Source organism: Dendrobates tinctorius, unplaced genomic scaffold, assembly GCF_039654945.1.
Source record: "Dendrobates tinctorius isolate UK_male_01 unplaced genomic scaffold, ASM3965494v1 ptg000245l, whole genome shotgun sequence".
In the NCBI taxonomy this organism is placed as follows: Eukaryota; Metazoa; Chordata; class Amphibia; order Anura; family Dendrobatidae; genus Dendrobates; species Dendrobates tinctorius.
This window is the reverse complement of record NW_027361912.1, coordinates 1,212,890-1,232,159: the sequence shown is the minus strand read 5'-3', so window position 1 is coordinate 1,232,159 and position 19,270 is coordinate 1,212,890. Positions and strand designations below refer to the sequence as shown.

Genomic DNA, 19,270 nt, shown 5'->3' with positions numbered 1-19,270 from the left:
GTTCCAAAGAAATTCAAGCTGTTCACCAGACTCGGGATGCATCATAGCTCGCATTAACAATCTGACATTTAAATGAAATGCTATGGCAGGAGACCCAAGAGGACCCCACTGCTGAAACAGACACATAAAAAAGCTAGACTGCACTTTGCCAAAATGTACATGAGTAGTGATGGGCGACCCCCTGGATGTTTTGGTTCTCATGAACAGTTTAAAAAAAAAAATTTGGTTCAGTTACCAGAACAGTATCGAACCCTGACCCCATTCAGAATGGCTACCCAAACATCCATTATTGGCCAACCTGTCACGTGGCAAACAATGGCCCTGATCCGGCGGTAAGACTATTGTCCTTTCTGTGGAACTGAGCATTCCACAGGGGAGAGGACATGGTCCGATATGTTGATTACCAGGTTTGATGTCTCACCTGTGACCGTGTGGTCATCCTTTCTCCTTGATCGCCTGGTAGGTTTGTGCTTTGGTGTCCTCCCCTGCGGCCTTTTTGGTAAAAAACGGTAGTTGCCAGAAGTTGAGAAGTCGCTCTCTGAGCTGAAGGACCCATATCTGTGCTGGCTTCGGGGTCAGCACCAAGAGTTTGTAGAAGCGGAGGAATCTGTGTTTTTGTATACACGGTTATTGGAGTAATCCTCGGAGTCTCGTTGGAATTTTTGCCTTTTGCGTTCTTGTAGCATTTTTTGATGGTGCGCCAAGGCCTTTTCCGTCTTAGTCTTCAATGCAGTCCAATCAGAGGAGGACAAGGTAGTTGAGAGTTGTGCCTCGATAGCCTGAATATTCTTTTTTGCCTCAGTTATGGCTTTTTGAAGATATTCCACAGTAAGGATTATGATATCCAGGGAACTTTTATTAAGGATTTTTTAATATTTATCACAGTATTCCGGATCATCGGAAAAGAGGGTAGGTTGAAGATTGCTCCTAAGGCCCCTGGGAGTCTTGTTTTGCCTGTGGTATTCCGCTAATGTTGTACAATGGAGATCCTAGGAAATTAATTTATGTTTCTCCTTTTCCAAATCCCTAGTCCTCAGTTCATGTACTGGGGTCCTAAGGAACTCATTTGAACCAGTTACTTGAGACAGTATACTGGAGCTAGTAGCCAAATCGTAGGCAAAAATGTCAGAAGACATGGATTAGTGGGGTTTAAAGGAAATGATTGGTGCAAACGCCAATAGTATAACGTAGAAAATAGATTTAGCGTGCACTCAGTTCAGGTAATAACGAGGTGCTGGTGTAACGGACCAATGGCCCTTAATATAGGGTAATATATAATTCACCGCACACTCAAGTGGATTATCATGCCAAAGTAGCTGAATTTTTATTTACACATAATCTGGGAGCGTAACAGAATAATGCAGTGGAAGCGATATATATATACAAATACAACGTTTCGCCTCCACCGGAGCCTTTATCAAAAATTCTCTGTGAAAATAAAAAATATTTCTCCTTCGTCTCATTGGGGGACACAGGTACTGTTGGGTGTATGCTACTGCCGTCTGGAGGCTGACACTAAGTATACAAAAAAAAAGTTCGCTCCTTCTCCGCCGCATACACCCTCGCCCTGATTGCGGGCGGAAACCAGTTTTATGCTTAGTGTCTTTAGAGGCAGACATGTCTGGGTTTTTCCAGACTTTTTTTTTTTTTTTGTTTCCCATGAAGATAAGACAGGGGAACGCATCCTATTGAAAGGATTCGATTTCCCCAAACCATCAACGGGCGAGCGCGTGCGAGTGTCCCTCCACGTATCCTTTCCCGCACTGTGGGACATTATGCCAGACTTAGCCCTGTCCACCCCTAGGTATTGAAACCATGGGCTTGCACAGAGGCACAAGACTAGTCTGTGCGGCCCCCACTGCTCCACCAACGCAAGACGGCGGTGCTGCATGGCGGCGGACGGTCCCTCTCCTCGCCCCTGCAAGGTGGACCGAGTTAGGGTGCCTGCACCATCCAAAATGGATTACCTCATGGCTCTACTGAATGGAGCAGGTATGGATGGCTGGGGAGGGCCCTGGGCAGGAGAGGCTCTAGGTCAGCGGCAAGGCTAGTGCTGTAATCCAGCATTCTCCATTCCACTCCCCTCTTCTCCCCCTCCTCTTCTCCTCCCTCCCTATACCTGTACGCGGAGGCCGCGGATGGGAAAGACACCCAGCGGTGGTGAAGGAGAGTGGTTCAGGGAGGTGCCGGCAGGATCGCCGGGATAACGGCCGCCAGTGCACGGGCGGGCGGGTAGTGTCTAATTTAGCCCGCGGCTTCGGCCTAGGCCGCGGGTGGAAGTTCCGCCCCCCGGCGTGACGTCGCATCCGGCGCCGCCCCCCTTGGCTAGGGCGGGCGCAAGACAAATTGAGGCCCTGGCTTCAGTAAGGGGTAGGCAGCGACCAGGAGAGCATAATCGCCGCCTACCCAGAGGTGAAGGAGCGCAGCAGAGGCAGGGCAGAAGCGCGAGAGGGACGCAGGAGCAGGGTAAGTGCGACCCTGTCCCTGGTGCCACGCTACGTGCAATAAAAGGTTACCCCCCTCCTTTCCCCTTAGAATCTCAGATTGGGCCCAAGCGGCAATATGTCCGGGAAAGGAAAGACGCACACGTTCCTTTATGCCGCATGCGTCTCCTGTGGGGTTCTGTTCCCACGAGCGCAGACTGTTAAGTTATGTGAAGCCTGTGACTCCGAACGCGCCCAGGAGCCCTCCTCCGCGACGGAGCCCAGGGGTCTGGACCCCATGGAATGGGCGTTATCACTCTCGCGGTCCATGGCTTCGCTTACAAAAGCGATCGAGACCCTTCAGGCCCCGGATAGGGGCAGAGACGACGGCTCGCCTGTCTGGGAGGGTTCATCCGCCTCACAAGAGCCTCCGGCCTGCAGGGGCCGCACTCTCTCTAGGCAGACGCATAGGAAGAGAGCCCACACTACGTCTCCAGGCCCCTCCGGTGCTTCGGCATCTGTGAGTGCGGCGTCTCGTTCACCGTCACCATTTTTTGGGAGTTGAACAGAGTTCAGATTATGACGTGGAGGAATCACTGGACCTGGATACCCCGGGGTGTTGGGAGACCGTAGACAGTCTCATTGAAGCTGTCAATCAGACTTTGGGTATTGAGGAGGACATCTCTCTAAGCTCAGGTCATAAAGTATCCTTTGAGAAGGCCAGGCGACCGCATAAAATGTTTGGCACTCACCCAGAGTTTGAGGACATAGTGCAGCGTCACAGGGAACGTCCAGACAAGCGTTTTTCGGGCCAGAAAACGCTAGAAACGAGATATCCATTTGCACCAGAGCTCTGTAAGAGATGGGTGGAATCTCTGGTTGTGGATCCCCCAGTGTCACGCCTGGCTTCAAAGACTTTATCAGTACCTAGTGTTTCGTCCATTTAGGACCCCACGGATCGCCTCATAGAGAGCTTGGCCCGCTCGGTATATCAAGCATCAGGATCAGCACTCTCTCCTTCTTTTGCGGCAACATGGGTAGCCAAGGCCATGATGTCATGGTCAGATTCTTTAAATAAGGTCCTGCAGGATAGAGACCTGCCGACGGAAGTGTCTGAAATAGCAGGTCAGATCGCAATGGCGGGTGACTATTTAATCAATGCATCCTTAGATGTGGCTAATTGCGCAGCACTAGCAGCGGTGAATGCAATCGCCATTAGGAGAGCCCTGTGGTTAAGGCGAGCTGATTCGATTTCCAAGAAATCCTTGACTTCCCTGCCTTATCAGGGTAGCCACCTATTTGGGGAGAAGTTAGACAAGCTCATCTCAGATGCTACAGGGGGAAAAAAGCAGTTTTCTCCCACAGCAGAAAGTTAAGCTGCCATTTCGTCAGCCTCAGGCACGCTTTCGGGCATTTCGCAGCCCCGGGTGGATGGCAGCGGCCAGTTCTTCTGCCCCAGCGCTCTACAACCAAGACAGGGATCGTCAGGTCACGTATAGAGCCAACCCGCTGTGCTGGATGCGAGGCCGCCTGCCCAGGTCAAGGGGGGCCATGTCCCAGAAACCCTCAGCTAAATGACTCGGGGCATCCGTTACCCGAAAACGGCAGAGTGGGCGGCCGTCTACTCCGGTTCTGCCACATCTGGGTCGCGGTAGCACGCGACGCATGGGTGGCGGAATTAGTGTCGTCCGGGTACAAAATAGAATTCGTCAGTTATCCTCCTAGACGGTTTTTTTCTTTCCCGCCTTCCCAAAGCGGAATCCCGGGCAGAGGCATTGCTAGGGGCCATTGAGGTACTTCAGCGCAGCGGGGTCATTGTCCCTGTACCAGAGTGCGAGAGAACTCAGTGTTTTTATTCCAATCTGTTTGCGGTCCCCAAGAAGGACGGGACAGTAAGGCCGGTTTTGGACCTAAAGCTCCTGAACAGGTTCATCAGAATCAGACACTTTCGAATGGAATCCCTCCGTTCAGTTATATCGGCCATGGAGCAGGGAGAATACTTGGCCTCGATCAATGTCCAGGATGCTTACCTGCACGTCCCTATTTTTCCTCCGCATCAGAGGTTCTTGCGGTTCACAATCGATGGTTGGCATTTCCAATTTGTAGCTCTGCCCTTCGGGTTGGCCACCGCCCCCAGGGTATTCACGAAGGTAATGGTGGTCGTCATGGCCATTCTACACTTTCGGGGCATAGTGGTCTTGCCGTACTTAGACGACCTTTTGGTGAAAGGTCCGTCTTTTCGGGCATGCGAGGAAAATGTCAACTTCACACTGGATACCCTATCCCGCCTAGGTTGGTTGGTCAACGGGAAGCAGTCATCCCTTGTTCCAGCTCAGAGGATTTCGTTCCTAGGGATGATTTTCGACACCTCGTGAGGGTTGGTAGTTCTCCCTCAGGACAAGGCTTTAGCGCACAGGCAGGGAGTTTGGAAACTTCAACGGCCAGGCTATCTCACCATTTGGTTCAGGATGAGGGTCCTAGGGAGGATGGTGGCAGCAATGGAAGCAGTTCCGTTTGCCAAATTTCATCTTCGTCCCTTGCAGCCTGCTCTTTTGGCATCCTGGGACAAGAGTCCATTCACGCTCGATCATCAGTGCAGGTTGTCCTCTCAAGTCAAACGGTCACTACAGTGGTGGACGCGCGTCTCCTCTCTTCAGGGGAAGCCCTTTCCCCCCCAGATCAATGATTGGTGATCACAACCGATGCGAGCCTCCTCGGTTGGGGGGCGGTTTTCCGCCATCACACGACTCAGGGGCGGTGGTCGCAACAGGAGGAGCGCCTCCCGATCAACTTGTTGGAGATATGTGCGGTGCGGTTGGCACTGCAACATTTCCAGCACTTTCTAGTAGGACGACCTGTCCGGATTCAGTCGGACAACGCCACGGCGGTGACGTACGTGAATCATCAGGGGGGCACGCGCAGCAGGGCAACCATGCGCGAGATAGAGCATGTACTACGTTGGGCCGAGGGGAACCACTCGGTGATCTCGGCAGTCCACATACCAGGCGTGGAAAATTGGGCGGCGGACTTCCTAAGTCGGAAGGGTGTCATGTCCAGGGAATGGTCACTACACCCCGAGGTCTTCCAGCAGATTTGCCAACGGTGGGGGACACCGGACGTGGATCTGATGGCCTCAAGGGTAAACGCCAAAGTGGGCGTGTTTGTCGCTCGGTCTCAAGACCCGCGAGTGATTGCAGTGGATGCGTTGGTTCTACAATGGAACCAGTTCCGCCTCCCGTACCTGTTTCCCCCGCTGCCACTGCTTCCGAGGGTCATCAGGAAGATCAAAACAGAGGGGGTTCCGGCAATTCTGCTGGCCCCAGACTGGCCCCGTCGAGCATGGTACGCTGATTTAGTACAGCTCCTCGCGAACATTCCTTGGCGGCTGCCAGAACGACCAGACTTACTGTCTCAGGGGCCGATCTGCCACCCGAACTCAGGGGCCCTGTGTTTGACGGCATGGCCATTGAATCTTGGATCCTGACCCAAGCGGGGTTTGGGCGTGAAGTGGTTGCTACAATGGTTAGCGCCCGGAAGCCTACCTCGGTGAGAATTTACCATCACACTTGGAAGGTTTTCTTTGGTTGGTGTCGAGAGGACGAGGTTGCTCCACTATCTTTTTCGATTCCCAACATCCTGGCTTTTCTTCAGTCAGGCCTAGACTCAGGGTTAGCCCGGAGCTCCCTTAAGAGACAGATATCGGCCCTGTCTGTCCTTTTCCAGCGAAGAATCGCTACCAACATGCAGGTCAAGACATTCATTCAAGGGGTCTCACATTTAGTACCCCCCTATAGAGCGCCCCTGGACTCCTGGGACCTTAACCTGGTCCTGAGTGTCCTGCAGGAAGCTCCCTTTGAGCCGTTAGGAGAAATGTCGTTGTCGTACCTTTCCAGGAAGGTCGTATTCTTTGTAGCCATAACTTCCATTAGGCTGGTCTCGGAGTTGGCAGCCCTATCTTGTAGAGCACCGTTTCTTACCTTCTACAAGTATAAGGCAGTTCTTAGACCAGCTCCCCCCTTTCTGTCGAAGGTCGTGTCCTTTCACATTAATGAGGACATTGTCCTGCCTTCATTTTGTTCAGCGCCAGTACATCAGGTGGAAAAGGCGCTCCACACATTGGACCTAGTGAGAGCACTCAGAAGGTATGTGTCACGGACTGCACCGTTTCGCCAGACAGACTCTGTTATCCCCGAAGGGCGCAGGAAGGGACTCGCAGCCTCAAAATCGACCATAGCCAGATGGATCCGTCTAACTATTCAAGAGGCTTACCGGATTAGAGGCGCACCAATTCCGGCAGGGATAAGAGCACTCTCTACTCGGGCAGTGGGCGCTTCGGCACCAGGCTTCGGCAGAGCAGGTATGCAAAGCAGCAACCTGGTCCAGCCTGCACACTTTTTCTAAGCATTAGAATGTGCATACTCGGGCTTCGTCAGATGCGAGCCTGGGTAGAAGAATTCTCCAAGCAGCAGTGGCGCACCTTTAGCAGGAGGTGCATGTGGCTTGGATCGGTGAGTCAGTCTCCCACCCAGGGATTGCTTTGGGACGTCCCACAGTACCTGTGTCCCCCAATGAGACGAAGGAGAAACATGGATTTTTGTGAGTACTCACCGTAAAATCCTTTTCTCTGAGACGCTCATTGGGGGACACAGCACCCACCCTATTAGCTAGTTGGCTCCTGTTTATTTAATATGTTTCCTTTTTAAAACTAGGGTGATCCTTTTTCAGACATATGGTATTCTGCTTGAAGGCTAGATTGCTTTTTGTGTTCTCCTACTGCTATTTCACTAAACTGGTTTCCACCCGTGATCGGGGCGAGGGTGTATGAGGCAGAGGAGGAGCTAACTTTTTTTTTTTGTATACTTAGTGTCAGCCTCCATACGGCAGTAGCATACACCCACAGTACCTGTGTCCCCCAATGAGCGTCTCTGAGAAAAGGATTTTACGGTGAGTACTCACAAAAATCCATGTATTTCTCTCACTTAATATGCACAAATATGCACCAGGATACCAGACTTATTTTTGTTCTTTTTTTCAACATGTATGGAATTGTATTTTCTGTTACTCCCTGTGGAGCCTGAAACGTAATGTATATACAGTATATGTATATATATCACTTCCACTGCATTATTCTGTTACGCTGCCAGATTATGTGTAAATAAAAATTAAGCTACTTTGGCATGATAATCCACTTAAGTGTGCGGTGAATTATATTTTACCCTATATTAAGGGCCATTGGTCTGTTACACCAGCACCTCGTTATTACTTGAACTGAGTGCACGCTAAATCTATTTTCAACATGGCAAAACTGACAGCTCTGCGCTGCAACCCTCAGCTGTTGGCTTTATCATGGCTGGTTATCAAGACTAAAAGTGTCCCCACGCCATTTTTTAAATTATTTAAGTAATGTAAAAAAAACAACGCTGGGTCTCCTCCCCCCCCCCCCCCCCCTTTTTGTCAACTAGCCAAGCTAAAGACGGCAGCTTGGGGACTGGTAATCTCAAGGGGCCATGGATATTGCCCCCCGCAGCCACGCCAGAGCACGTGCTTCTGTTATAATCACTAATTCTGGCTCTTTGCCCAGCTCTTCCCATTTGCCCTGTAGCGGTGCCAAGTGGGGTTGATATTTGTATTGTCCAGTGACCTAAATCCCACGGGTTAGTTTCAGAGAGACGTCTATAAGACACCAATCCATTACTAATCCTATAGTTGTATGGTAAATAAACACAAGCCCTTTATTTGAAACTAGCTGAAGAGTCTGGCGTTGCCTGGGCATAGTAACCAACTGTGGTTAGTTATCACAAATTATAATTATATTGCACATGAAAACATTTCAAATCATATATTCAACACTACAGATTTACAACACAAATTAATTAAACGATTACCCAAGTATTTTCAACTCATTCAAGAGCCTTTTGATAAACAACATGTTTGTTTTTTCCTTTCGGTGCAAAGATGAACAGATTTTTGGCAGTTCCAACTCTTGAACAGACCACGTAAAGTTGACCATGAGAAAAGCATGGAGATTGCAAATCGATCCCTACTACTTTCAAGGACTGTCCCTGAGCCTTGTTAATGGACATTGCAAATAGCAGTTGAACTGGAAACTGGAGGCGTTTAAAATCAAAAAACAAATCAGTTGGAATGAGTGGAATTCTTGGAATGAAAATGTCCTCTCCTTTGGCACATCCTGTTTCTGAGCTATTCCTATCGTGTGATACTGACTGCTGAGCTGTGTACCTAATCTCTCGTGATACTTTCTGCTCAGCCGTGTATCTAATCCTATCCTGTGTGATACTGACTGCTGAGCAGTGTATCTAATCCTATCCTGTATGATACTGACTGCTCAGCCATGTATCTATTCCTCTTCTGTGTGATACTGACTGCTGAGCCATGTGTCTAATCCTCTCCTGTGTGATACTGCCTGCTGAGTAGTGTATCTAATCCACTCCCGTGTGATACTGCTGAGCTGTGTATCTAATCCTATCCTGTGTGATACTGACTGCTGAGCTGTGTATCTAATTTTATCCTGTGTGATACTGCCTGCTGAGCTGTGTATCTAATCCTCTCCTGTGTGATACTGCTGAGCTGTGTATCTAATCCTATCCGGTGTGATACTGACTGCTGAGCCGTGTATCTAATCCTATCCTGTGTGATACTGACTGCTGAGCCGGGTATCTAATCCTATCCTGTGTGATACTGACTGCTGAGCCGTGTATCTAAGGGCCCCGTCACACATAGCGATCTCGCTAGCGAGATCGCTGCTGAGTCACAAGTTTTGTGACACAACAGCGATCTCACCAGCAAGATCGCTGTGTGTGACAGCAATCAGCGACCGGCCCCCCTGCCGGTATTGCTGATCACTCTTGGAAACCTCTGGACATTTCTTCCATCGCTGGTCTCCCGCTGGCCAGCACGCATCACTGCGTGTGACAGGCGGGAGACCAGCGATCAGCTGGTAACTAACGGTATCTAAGGGACGCACGTCCCTTAGAAACCCGATGTGTACCTTAGTTACCAGCTCCCTGCATCAGCGCGCTGGTAACTAAAGTACACAGCGACGCCGTGCGCTCGGCGTCGCTGGTGCTGATCACTGGTGAAGCTGCCTGTTTGACAGCTCACCAGCGATCATGTAGCGACTCTCCAGCGATCCTGACACGTTGATATCGTTGTCGCAATCGCTGGTGAGTCGTTGTGTGATAGGGCCCTAATCCTATCCTGTGTGATACTGACTGCTGAGCCGTGTACCTAATCCTATCCTGTGTGATACTGACTGCTGACGGTGTATCTAATCCTATCCTGTGTGATACTGACTGCTGAGCCGTGTATCTAATCCTATCCTGTGTGATACTGACTGCTGAGCCGTGTATCTAATCCTATCCTGTGTGATACTGACTGCTGAGCCGTGTATCTAATCCTCTCCTGTGTTACTGACTGCTGAGCCGTGTATCTAATCCTATCCTGTGTGATACTGACTGCTGAGCTGTGTATCTAATCCTATCCTGTGTGATACTGACTGCTGAGCTGTGTATCTAATCCTATCCTGTGTGATACTGACTGCTGAGCCGTGTATCTAATCCTATCCTGTGTGATACGGACTGCTGAGCCGTGTATCTAATCCTATCCTGTGTGATACTGACTGCTGAGCCGTGTATCTAATCCTATCCTGTGTGATACTGACTGCTGAGCCGTGTATCTAATCCTATCCTGTGATACTGGGCTCCCCCTGCAGTCTGTGTCAGAGGGTGGTCTGTGTTGGCACGGTAATAAATTGCGTTATTTCCAGCCTTACAGAAGGACGATAACACCATAGAAATGATAAGAATAATAGGCCTCAGTTACCACAACTGTGTACAAAGAAAACTGTTGCTGATAGCGACCAATCACAGCTCATTTTTCGTCTTTTAAACAGCTCTGGGACAGCGTGGCGAGTTTTGAGTGGCGACTTTTGTGTTTCGACTTTTATGTGGCGAGGTTGGTGTATGTGTGGTGAAATGTGTGCTGAGGGTGGTCTATGTGGTGAAGCACGTGGTAGTGTGTGGCGCATTTTGTGTGTGTGTTCATATCCCCGTGTGTGGTGAGTATCCCATGTGAGAGCCCCACCTTAGCAACTGTACGGTATATACTCTTTGGCGCCATCGCTCTCATTCTTTCAGTCCCCCTTGTTCACATCTGGCAGCTGTCAATTTGCCTCCAACACTTTTCCTTTCACTTTTTCCCCATTATGTAGACAGGGGCAAAATTGTTTGGTGAATTGGAACATGCGGGGTTAAAATTTCGCCTCACAGCATAGCCTATGACGCTCTCTGGGTCCAGACATGTTGCTGTAGCTACGACGGTGCAGATGCCTATCCCGGACATACAAACATACACACACATTCAGCTTTATATAGTAGATAAAAATACACACCGTTATACTTTATTTAAAATTAAAAACTGGTGCGTATAATACCTATTCCATTGAAGCCCTTATCTCCTGTAAGAAAACAAAAATGCCTTGACTGTGTGCAAGACATCATGAAATCTGAAGATTACCAAAGGATCTTGAGTTACAATGTAGCGCCCAGTGTCAGAAAGCTGGGTTTGCTTCCTAGATCATGGGTCTTCCAGCGGGACAATGACCCCAACCATACTTGCTGAAGCCCCCAGAAATGGATGGGAACAAAGCGCTGGAGAGTTCTTAAGTGACAGCAATGAGTCCCGATCTAAGTCCCATTGAACACCTGTGGAGAAAAGCTTAAACTTGCTGTTGGGAGAAGGCGACCTTCACATTAGAGACGTGGAGCAGTTTGCAAATGAAGAATGATCAAAAAATCTAGTTGAGAGGAGTAAGAAGCTTGTTGGTGGTTACAGGAAGCGATCGATTGCGGTTATAGGGCGAGCAACCAAATATTAAGTTGAGATCCCTACAATTTTGTCCGGCCCATTTTGGGTTTTTGTGTGAAATTTTTGTCCAATAGTTTTTTTTCTCTTTTTTTATTTTTTTTTTTTTGTGTGTTCCAATTTAAACAAATGAATAAATGTGTAATTGCAATAATTTTCTGGGAGAAATACTTCATTTTCTGGAACAATGTGAAGGGTGTCAACACTTACGGCCCTGACTGTGTGTGTGTGTTAATTTTACAAATAGGACCGGCAATAAATGCATACACACATAATAAATAAATATATACAGTGGGTACGGAAAGTTTTCAGACCCTTTTTACATTTTTGTTTCATTGCAGCCATTTGGTAAGTTCATTTTGTCATAAGTTACCCAGTATGGTATTACTAACAATGGCAGCTCGGCACGCAAAACGAATGAAAAAAAGACTCGTCTTGCAAAAATAAGGCTACGGCCCGATGTAGAAGAGGAGCAGAAATAACCAGAAAGTGTTTAAGCATTGTAGAGTTTTCTTCCATCACTTTTTTTCCCGGCCTCCTATGTATTTTTGCTATTTAAGGTGAACATGGAGACTGCTCGGTTCTTCAAATCCGATTTCGAGGAGAACGGCTCCATGGACAACGTGTGTCTCTTCTTGAACTTGGCCAATGACCCCACGTAAGTACGGGACGATGTATAGCCGATGGGGCTGATCTATAATCACCGCGTGCTGCCGGCCGTGCCCCTGGTGTCTGACCGGCGATGCTTTGTCCCCCGCAGCATTGAGCGTATCATCACTCCTCGGCTCGCCCTCACCTCGGCAGAGTTCCTGGCCTATCAGTGTGAGAAGCACGTGCTGGTCATCCTGACGGACATGAGCTCCTATGCCGAAGCCTTGAGAGAGGTGATGTGTGAATACCAGGGCCATGGCGCAGATTATTGGGGAGGGCATTACTGTCAGATCGGGGTTGGTTTGGTCACTCCAACGCACGATGATCGCAAGAATTGGGTCCTCCGTTACCTTGCCTGAGCAAGAAGACCGTTGCGAGGAGGAGTTTAATGAAACGCTCACATCCTACTGCTCCGTCCAAAGTGTATGGCACCGTCTGAGATGTCCAGTCGATACTGACATTGACAGGCGTCTATATTCATTAGACTCTGCATGATCAATGGGGAGAGAGGAGTGAAGCCGGTGCCGGTAGCCTCTGCACGGACTGCCACTATGTGGTGTTCTACTGTACAGTCAGGGTCTGATGGATTTTTATTGTAGGTTCCTAAAACAATCTTGAGAGATGCCTTATTCTGTTTACCAGGTGTCTGCAGCTCGAGAAGAGGTGCCAGGTAGAAGAGGCTTCCCAGGTTACATGTACACTGACTTGGCCACCATCTACGAGCGAGCAGGCAGAGTGGAAGGAAGGAACGGCTCCATCACACAGATCCCTATCCTCACTATGCCCAACGACGGTCAGTGTGCGCCCGTAAATTGGCCACGTAGCGTTCACACACTTGCTTGATCTCGTCTCCTCTGGTTCCTTGCAGACATCACTCATCCCATCCCTGACTTAACGGGGTACATCACAGAGGGGCAGATCTATGTGGAACGGCAGCTACACAACAGACAGGTTGGTGATGGATATCTGTTGGGTAGGACTATCTGTCCAGGTTCTAGTGTCCGCTCCATGACATTGATGTCTCTCCTCCTCAGATCTATCCTCCCATTAACGTGCTGCCTTCACTGTCCCGTCTGATGAAGTCGGCCATCGGTGAAGGCATGACCAGGAAGGATCACTCGGACGTGTCCAACCAGCTGGTATTGAAACTGTGGCGTTTCTTTCTATTGATCCATGTAACATTTCCTAAGAGTGGGTTTTGTGGCGCACACCACCATTTGTTGAAAATGATTAAAGGGGTGTTCGGGCTGCGATTGCTTCCGCATCGGCAGATGAGGGGCCAGTGACACGTCTACTGATGCCTGCCGAGACGTGTGCAATCGGCCGCTATTGTGCACCAATACAACGTGATTATTCCGAGATCATTGCTAGGAATACCTAATTTAGAGGAAATTACATTGATAAAGGGGTTCTCTGTTTTGGACAGTCCCTACTTGGGAAGACAATAAACCGATTGTTTTCCCACCTCCTGGGACCCATAGTGATCAGCGTGATCTGTGGTGAAATCTGGCAATAGGTGCTCAGTTTCCCAGCGGCACTCCCACAGGGGAAATTAGGTATTACACGCAGTGCACATGATCAACTACAAAACAAGTCCTCCAGTGGGAAAGAAGCTTTGCTCAGGATTCTCATCTCCTGGTATGAGTGAGGAGCTGGTACCTAGGATGCCCCTCTATTCCCACATAAGGTAGATGAGTGGAAACTGGACATCTATGAGCACACACGTCTCTTGCAACCGTCCCTGCAGGTAACGCATCCTATTAAAAGTGGTCATTCGGGTCAAAAGCAGTCTTGATTGTTGCACTTTGTCCTTCAAAGCAACTGTTGGTTGATAACGGAAGTGTGGTTCCTGAGCAGGAGACTCGGGTTATTCTGGTAGGACAGACCCTGTAAAGGGATTTCCAGTACTTTGGTATTATTGGTCCTATCTTTACGATGGGTCATTAATGGCAGATCATTGGTCACCCGATGTCCAGCATCCTCATTCGTAGGCCGTGTGTTCACTGTGTAGTAGCCATCCTTGGGTGCTAAGCTGCAGTACCGGATAACGGCCAGTAATACTGTGTTCCCGTCCTGACATCGGGGGCATCTGACAGCTGATCAGTGGGGGTGTCAGGTGTTGGATCCCACACCGATCTTGTGTTGATAACCTATCCTAGGGCTATGTCCCCAATATCAAAGTCCTAGACACCCCACCTTTTCCACAAGACCGGCAAAATCAGCCAGGCATCAAACTTTCAATACAACATTGATTCATGAATTTTTCCCATGCGGCCCACTGTGAACAACATGGCTTAGGCAAGTTTCATTGCCATCACTAGCCGTAGGTATTTCTCCATAGCCTGCAGGGGCCCATCATGTCAGCTGGCATCGGTGGGGATCCATTGTAGGTCTTGTTCGCACAGCAGTTTGCAAAATCAGTAGTGGATCCTGGAATAAGTCTTTTTTTGGACCTGCTCTTGGTTGTTGTCTTGCCTTGTGCCAGGCTCCACCATCTGTGAGTTTCTCTAGTCCTGGATCATCGGGTATCTTCATGTCATGTGTTCTGCTTTCTGGCAAGAAACCCTGTGGCCCCCCGGTCATATAACCTCTCCATTGTTGTCTTTCCTCAGTACGCCTGCTACGCTATAGGAAAAGACGTACAAGCCATGAAAGCTGTGGTGGGTGAAGAAGCTCTGACGTCGGACGATCTCCTCTACTTGGAGTTCCTTCAGAAGTTTGAGAAGAACTTTATTGCCCAAGGTGAGTGGGAACGTTGTGTACGAGCCAAAGAGACACATTCGCATCAGACATGAGAGGCGCTGTAGTCACCTCGCTGTTCATGATTAGCGCACCAGATGGCGCCATTTCTCCGTAACTATATAGATGCCTCACTGGTGACTTATTTGTGCCGTTCGCGAGGGTCCGGACACGACATGCAGAACAGTGTGGCCTCATTTGCTGTGTTGTTGCATTAAGTCACAACTGATTCCTTATAAGAACCCATAATTGTATGGGTCATGACCAATTACGAGAGCTAGGACTATAGCGCCCCCTAGTAAGTGTATATTGACATGAAAGTGTCCATGCTGCTCTGTGGGTCTGCCAGCATTCATGTGGAAGGTTGCTCCAAGAGCTCAGATTTTGAGAAGTCACAAAATTTGATCCAGGTTAGGGTAGGTCCAGTGCATAGTTGAGTGAGCGAGCCTCGCTTCTCCGGGCAGTCAGTGCCCAGTATGGCAGCCCACTCGTTGCTGACTGCAGCCACCCGTGCAGAGCACAACTGTAGAGACAACTGCTCCACTCTGTATAGACCGTGACTAAGCTGACAAAACGCTGATGGTACTGGTTAGACCGAATTCGTTAGCAACTCTGTTGCTGCCTATGCAGAGCGCAGCAGCCATTGCGTCATCTTGACATCTGCAGAGGCAGCAACAGAGATACTGTATGATGGTCTGTGCAGCTCTAGTGACTAAAGACTGAAAGATGACAGTAGACAGTACTGAGTGGGGCTGCGGATGCTGTTCTCAGGGCACTCTGGGGTAGGCAGAGGCAATATACTCGGGGGAGTAATCTCGCATCACGCTGGCTGCTCTTCACATGAATAATTAAAGGGGTTGTCCACTACTCTGACAAAGCCTTCTCAGTTGAGTAGTGTACAACCCTTTAATGATTGCTGTGATCTTGAAAAGGTTGGACCAAGTCCTGTGCAGGCCATTCAGCTGCAACTTGTCTTTTCACTGCTCCATACCCCATGGTATAATTACTATCTATATTCAGAGATACCTACTGGGAACTATACAGCTGCCAGAAGGTGCATGAGACTGTTGGAGACTTAAGAGGGACTACGTTTATAGTGCCAGAAGGGGAAGGGTACTGATTGGCAACTTTCTAGGGAGCAGATGGCTGCCGGATAGGGAAGGATACTGTCTGGTGACTTACTAGGGACTATATAGTTGCCAAATGGGGAAGGACATACTGACTGGTGGCTTACATAGTGACAACTTACTAGGGACTATATAGCTGATAAATGGGGAAGAATACTGACTGGTGGCTTACATAGTGACAACTTACTAGGGACTATATAGCTGATAAATGGGGAAGAATACTGACTGGTGACTTAGTAGGGACCATATAGCTGCCAGATGGGAAAGGATTTGGACTGGTGACTTACTAGTGCCCATATAGCTGCCAAATGGGGAAGAATATACTGACTGGTGCCTTACTAGGGACTATATAGCTGCCAGATTGGGAAGGATACTGACTGGTGCCTTACTAGGGACTATATAGCTGCCATATCTGGAAGGATACTGACTGGTGACTTACTAGGGACTATATAGCTGCCATATGGGGAAGGATGTACTGATTGGTGATTTGCTACAGACAATATTTTTGCCATGTGGGGAAGAATACTGACTGTCCATGATGTGGTACAGAGAGTGTATGGAAGACGGTGGGGATTTGTAGAAAGTGCTGGTGCGGTGGGGCACACAGATAAGGGGAGTTGTAAAGAGCATATTTTGGAGTGGAAATGGTGCCAGTGTAAGAGAAGGTAATATGTGCTTGGGACTGTGTATGATTGTGTATGGGCTCTGGGGTTAATCCTAGTTATCATGTACCTGTTGTAAGACTATGGAGTCCTGTAGGGAGTTGTAGTGGCGGTCCGCCTGTCCAGCGCCTGATGTATAGATGCACTCGGGAGATGAGGCTCCAGATGACTATATGTGTGCAAGATGTCATACTGCCAAGAATGCAAAACCTGACCTAATGCCATCTGTGGTGACACTACTAGTCTCCGCATGTGGCATCGCTCCTGCAGTCTCCTTGCACTATGCACATACATGTAAATCTGATGTTGTCCAGCAGTGAAGGAGTTAAGCATGGCTTGGCAGCGGGGCGGCTCCGGGTGCTTCTGAGCTGTCACCCGTTATCACTGCGGATCCCGCTGTTCAGCCCTCCTTTAAATAGCTTGCATAGGACTGTCACATGGGGATGTGTGGGCGGCAGGCAGTTACCTTAGCAACTACTGGCTCGTTAAGGGATAATAGCAGCTTTTGGTACACATGGATGGGGAGCAGTGAGGGCACCAGGGGGGTCTGACGTGGCCCAGCGTTAACCCCGTTTATTCCAGGTAGGAGCATAGGTTCTATGTCTGTTTTCCTGCAGGACAGATGGTGCAGTTCTCACTTGCAGCCACATGGGGGCAGCACAGAGCAGATCCAATGTTATGCAATTATCAGTGGGTAAATCTGGGAGTCATTGCTGCAGATTGTGGCCCGTCCCCGGTGTCTGACCCGTACGGATCCCATCCTGCACCCTCACACTGTTCTCCTCTCTGCAGGTCCATACGACAACCGCACAGTGTACGAGACCTTGGACATCGGCTGGCAGCTGCTTCGAATCTTCCCCAAGGAGATGCTGAAGAGGATCCCTGCCAGCACCCTGGCAGAGTTCTACCCCCGAGACTCGTCAGCCAAGCACTGAGACCCTCCGTCATTCCTCCGCTCCATTTCCCTCCATGTGTCTGTCAGGGACCCCTGGGAATGAGCAGTGCAGAAATTACCAATTTTTTTTCTGCATCCCCCTTTAAGAAGAGAATTGTATTTTTCCAGGTGATACCATGGCGCTTATGTCATGTGCCGTCAGAACAGGCGCCATCGTGTATGCGGCTTCTCTATAATTGTCGACAACGTGCGGTACCCCCAGCTACTGTGAAACTACCCTTCCCATCATGCGCTGACGGCGCTGTGCCAGCCAGGAAATGATGGCAGTTGTAGTTCGCCAACAGCTGGCGTGCCCTGTGTTGTAGGCGTCATGTATAAGGCAGCGATCTGGGGTGGAGACCCCCTCCTGACGTGTGTATTGTGCCGTCGTGTGCACGTGGTTTACCGTCATCCGATGTGCTGGTAATACACGTGCAGCTGTCACTCTGTACTACAACCCCCAGCATGTCACGCCACATACGTGCGAGCAGGACGTACCGCGGCAGTTGGCTGGTATCTCTGCACTATACCTCGCCCCGTTTCCCTGCCATCAGTCCCAAATATTAATTTATCTTCTCCTTTTGACGCCAGCCCTCTTCTCCGCAGGTTCGAAGTCCTTTTTCCTTTCAGGGCTGATTTTGATGTCTGTGTATATTGGTGCACTCGTCCATTCCGCCTGAATCCGGTGTATACATTTATTGAAGAGCATCATATCTGAATAAATATTAGTGTACGGTGAGGAACGTGGGTGTGTTGTCTCCTCCGCGCCTGTGCGCCACCCCTGCGTCTTATGGGGGTCCGGCTGCCAGGGAGTCGTGCTCTGAGGGACGCTAGTGGGACCGGTCATGCCCACTGTTACCCTCTAGACTTCCCGTTGCAGCAGTTAAAGGGATTCTCTCCATCCAGAAAATCCTGGTCCCTGGATGCAGTTTCTTACACAACTCAGTCTTTAGCTCCACGGTTGAGTCTCCATTACTTCTGATGCTTGATAATTAGCTGCAGCACAGGTGTGACGTAGCTGCAGCCAATCGATGAGCTCTGCGGCTCTGAGCGGGTGGTGATCAGTCTACATGGACAGAGCCACTGACCTAAGTGATTGGCGGTCGAATTGATGTCAGCGCTGCAGACACTAGAAGGAGGAGTGGTAGAGATGCAGTGGTGGACCTGGGGACAGTGAGTAGGGCTCTTTATTTTTTTATTCTATTTTTTTTTTAAACTGCACCCAGAGACTGGAATTTTCTGAAAGGAGTCAACTTTTTATTGCCCCCTTAGACAAGTCAATAATAGTGGACGTGCATTCATTAGAAAGCGGATTAGCAGCTTCTGTAAACACCAACAATCTCCTGACTAATGAGCAAAAGCGCCCGTTTGTTAAGTGATTGGTATTGGTAACCTTTTGGTTGGATCATTTATAGTTCCGGCAGTGTCCAGAACATTTTTTATTTGCGGACAAACCCTTTAAGCCTTGCCTCCTGCCATTGCAAGCAAATGAAGGGACAACTCCAAGTAGGAGCCTCTGCCTGAAAAGTGCTTGGAAATGCGAAGCAAGCGATCATCAGAAAATGGTCTACTGTTTAAGTCGGGTGTAAAGGCAATAGTGTATTGTCCCCTCTCCCACTTATACCACAAATTGTGTTTAGAATAGTAGTTTCACAGCGGCCACTGGTTCTTCACGATCTTTCAAGAAGACTTTTCATCAATCTCATTATTAGAACAGACAGGAATACAATGATTGATAAAACACCTCTGTGTATAGCTGATGAGCGTGTGCAGTGGTCCTTGTGATGGGAGAAGGAGGTGTTATATCGCCCATTGTGAATGGTAGATCAGCACAGGATGTACCAATCACAA

General features: G+C 49.2%; 1 protein-coding gene across 1 annotated transcript in view; it reads left to right on the top strand.

Annotated features, from left to right (window-relative positions):
• The window catches only part of ATP6V1B2 (ATPase H+ transporting V1 subunit B2), a 41,132-nt gene extending 22,974 nt beyond the window's left edge, over positions 1–18,158 (top strand). Inside the window, exons 8-14 of the mRNA XM_073557125.1 lie at positions 11,867–11,964; positions 12,067–12,190; positions 12,600–12,750; positions 12,826–12,908; positions 12,992–13,096; positions 14,570–14,699; positions 17,278–18,158. Of these exons, the coding sequence (XP_073413226.1) occupies positions 11,867–11,964; positions 12,067–12,190; positions 12,600–12,750; positions 12,826–12,908; positions 12,992–13,096; positions 14,570–14,699; positions 17,278–17,420 (834 nt within the window). The 3' untranslated portion in view covers positions 17,421–18,158. The remainder of the gene's footprint in view (positions 1–11,866; positions 11,965–12,066; positions 12,191–12,599; positions 12,751–12,825; positions 12,909–12,991; positions 13,097–14,569; positions 14,700–17,277) is intronic.
• Positions 18,159–19,270: the final 1,112 nt, after the last annotated feature.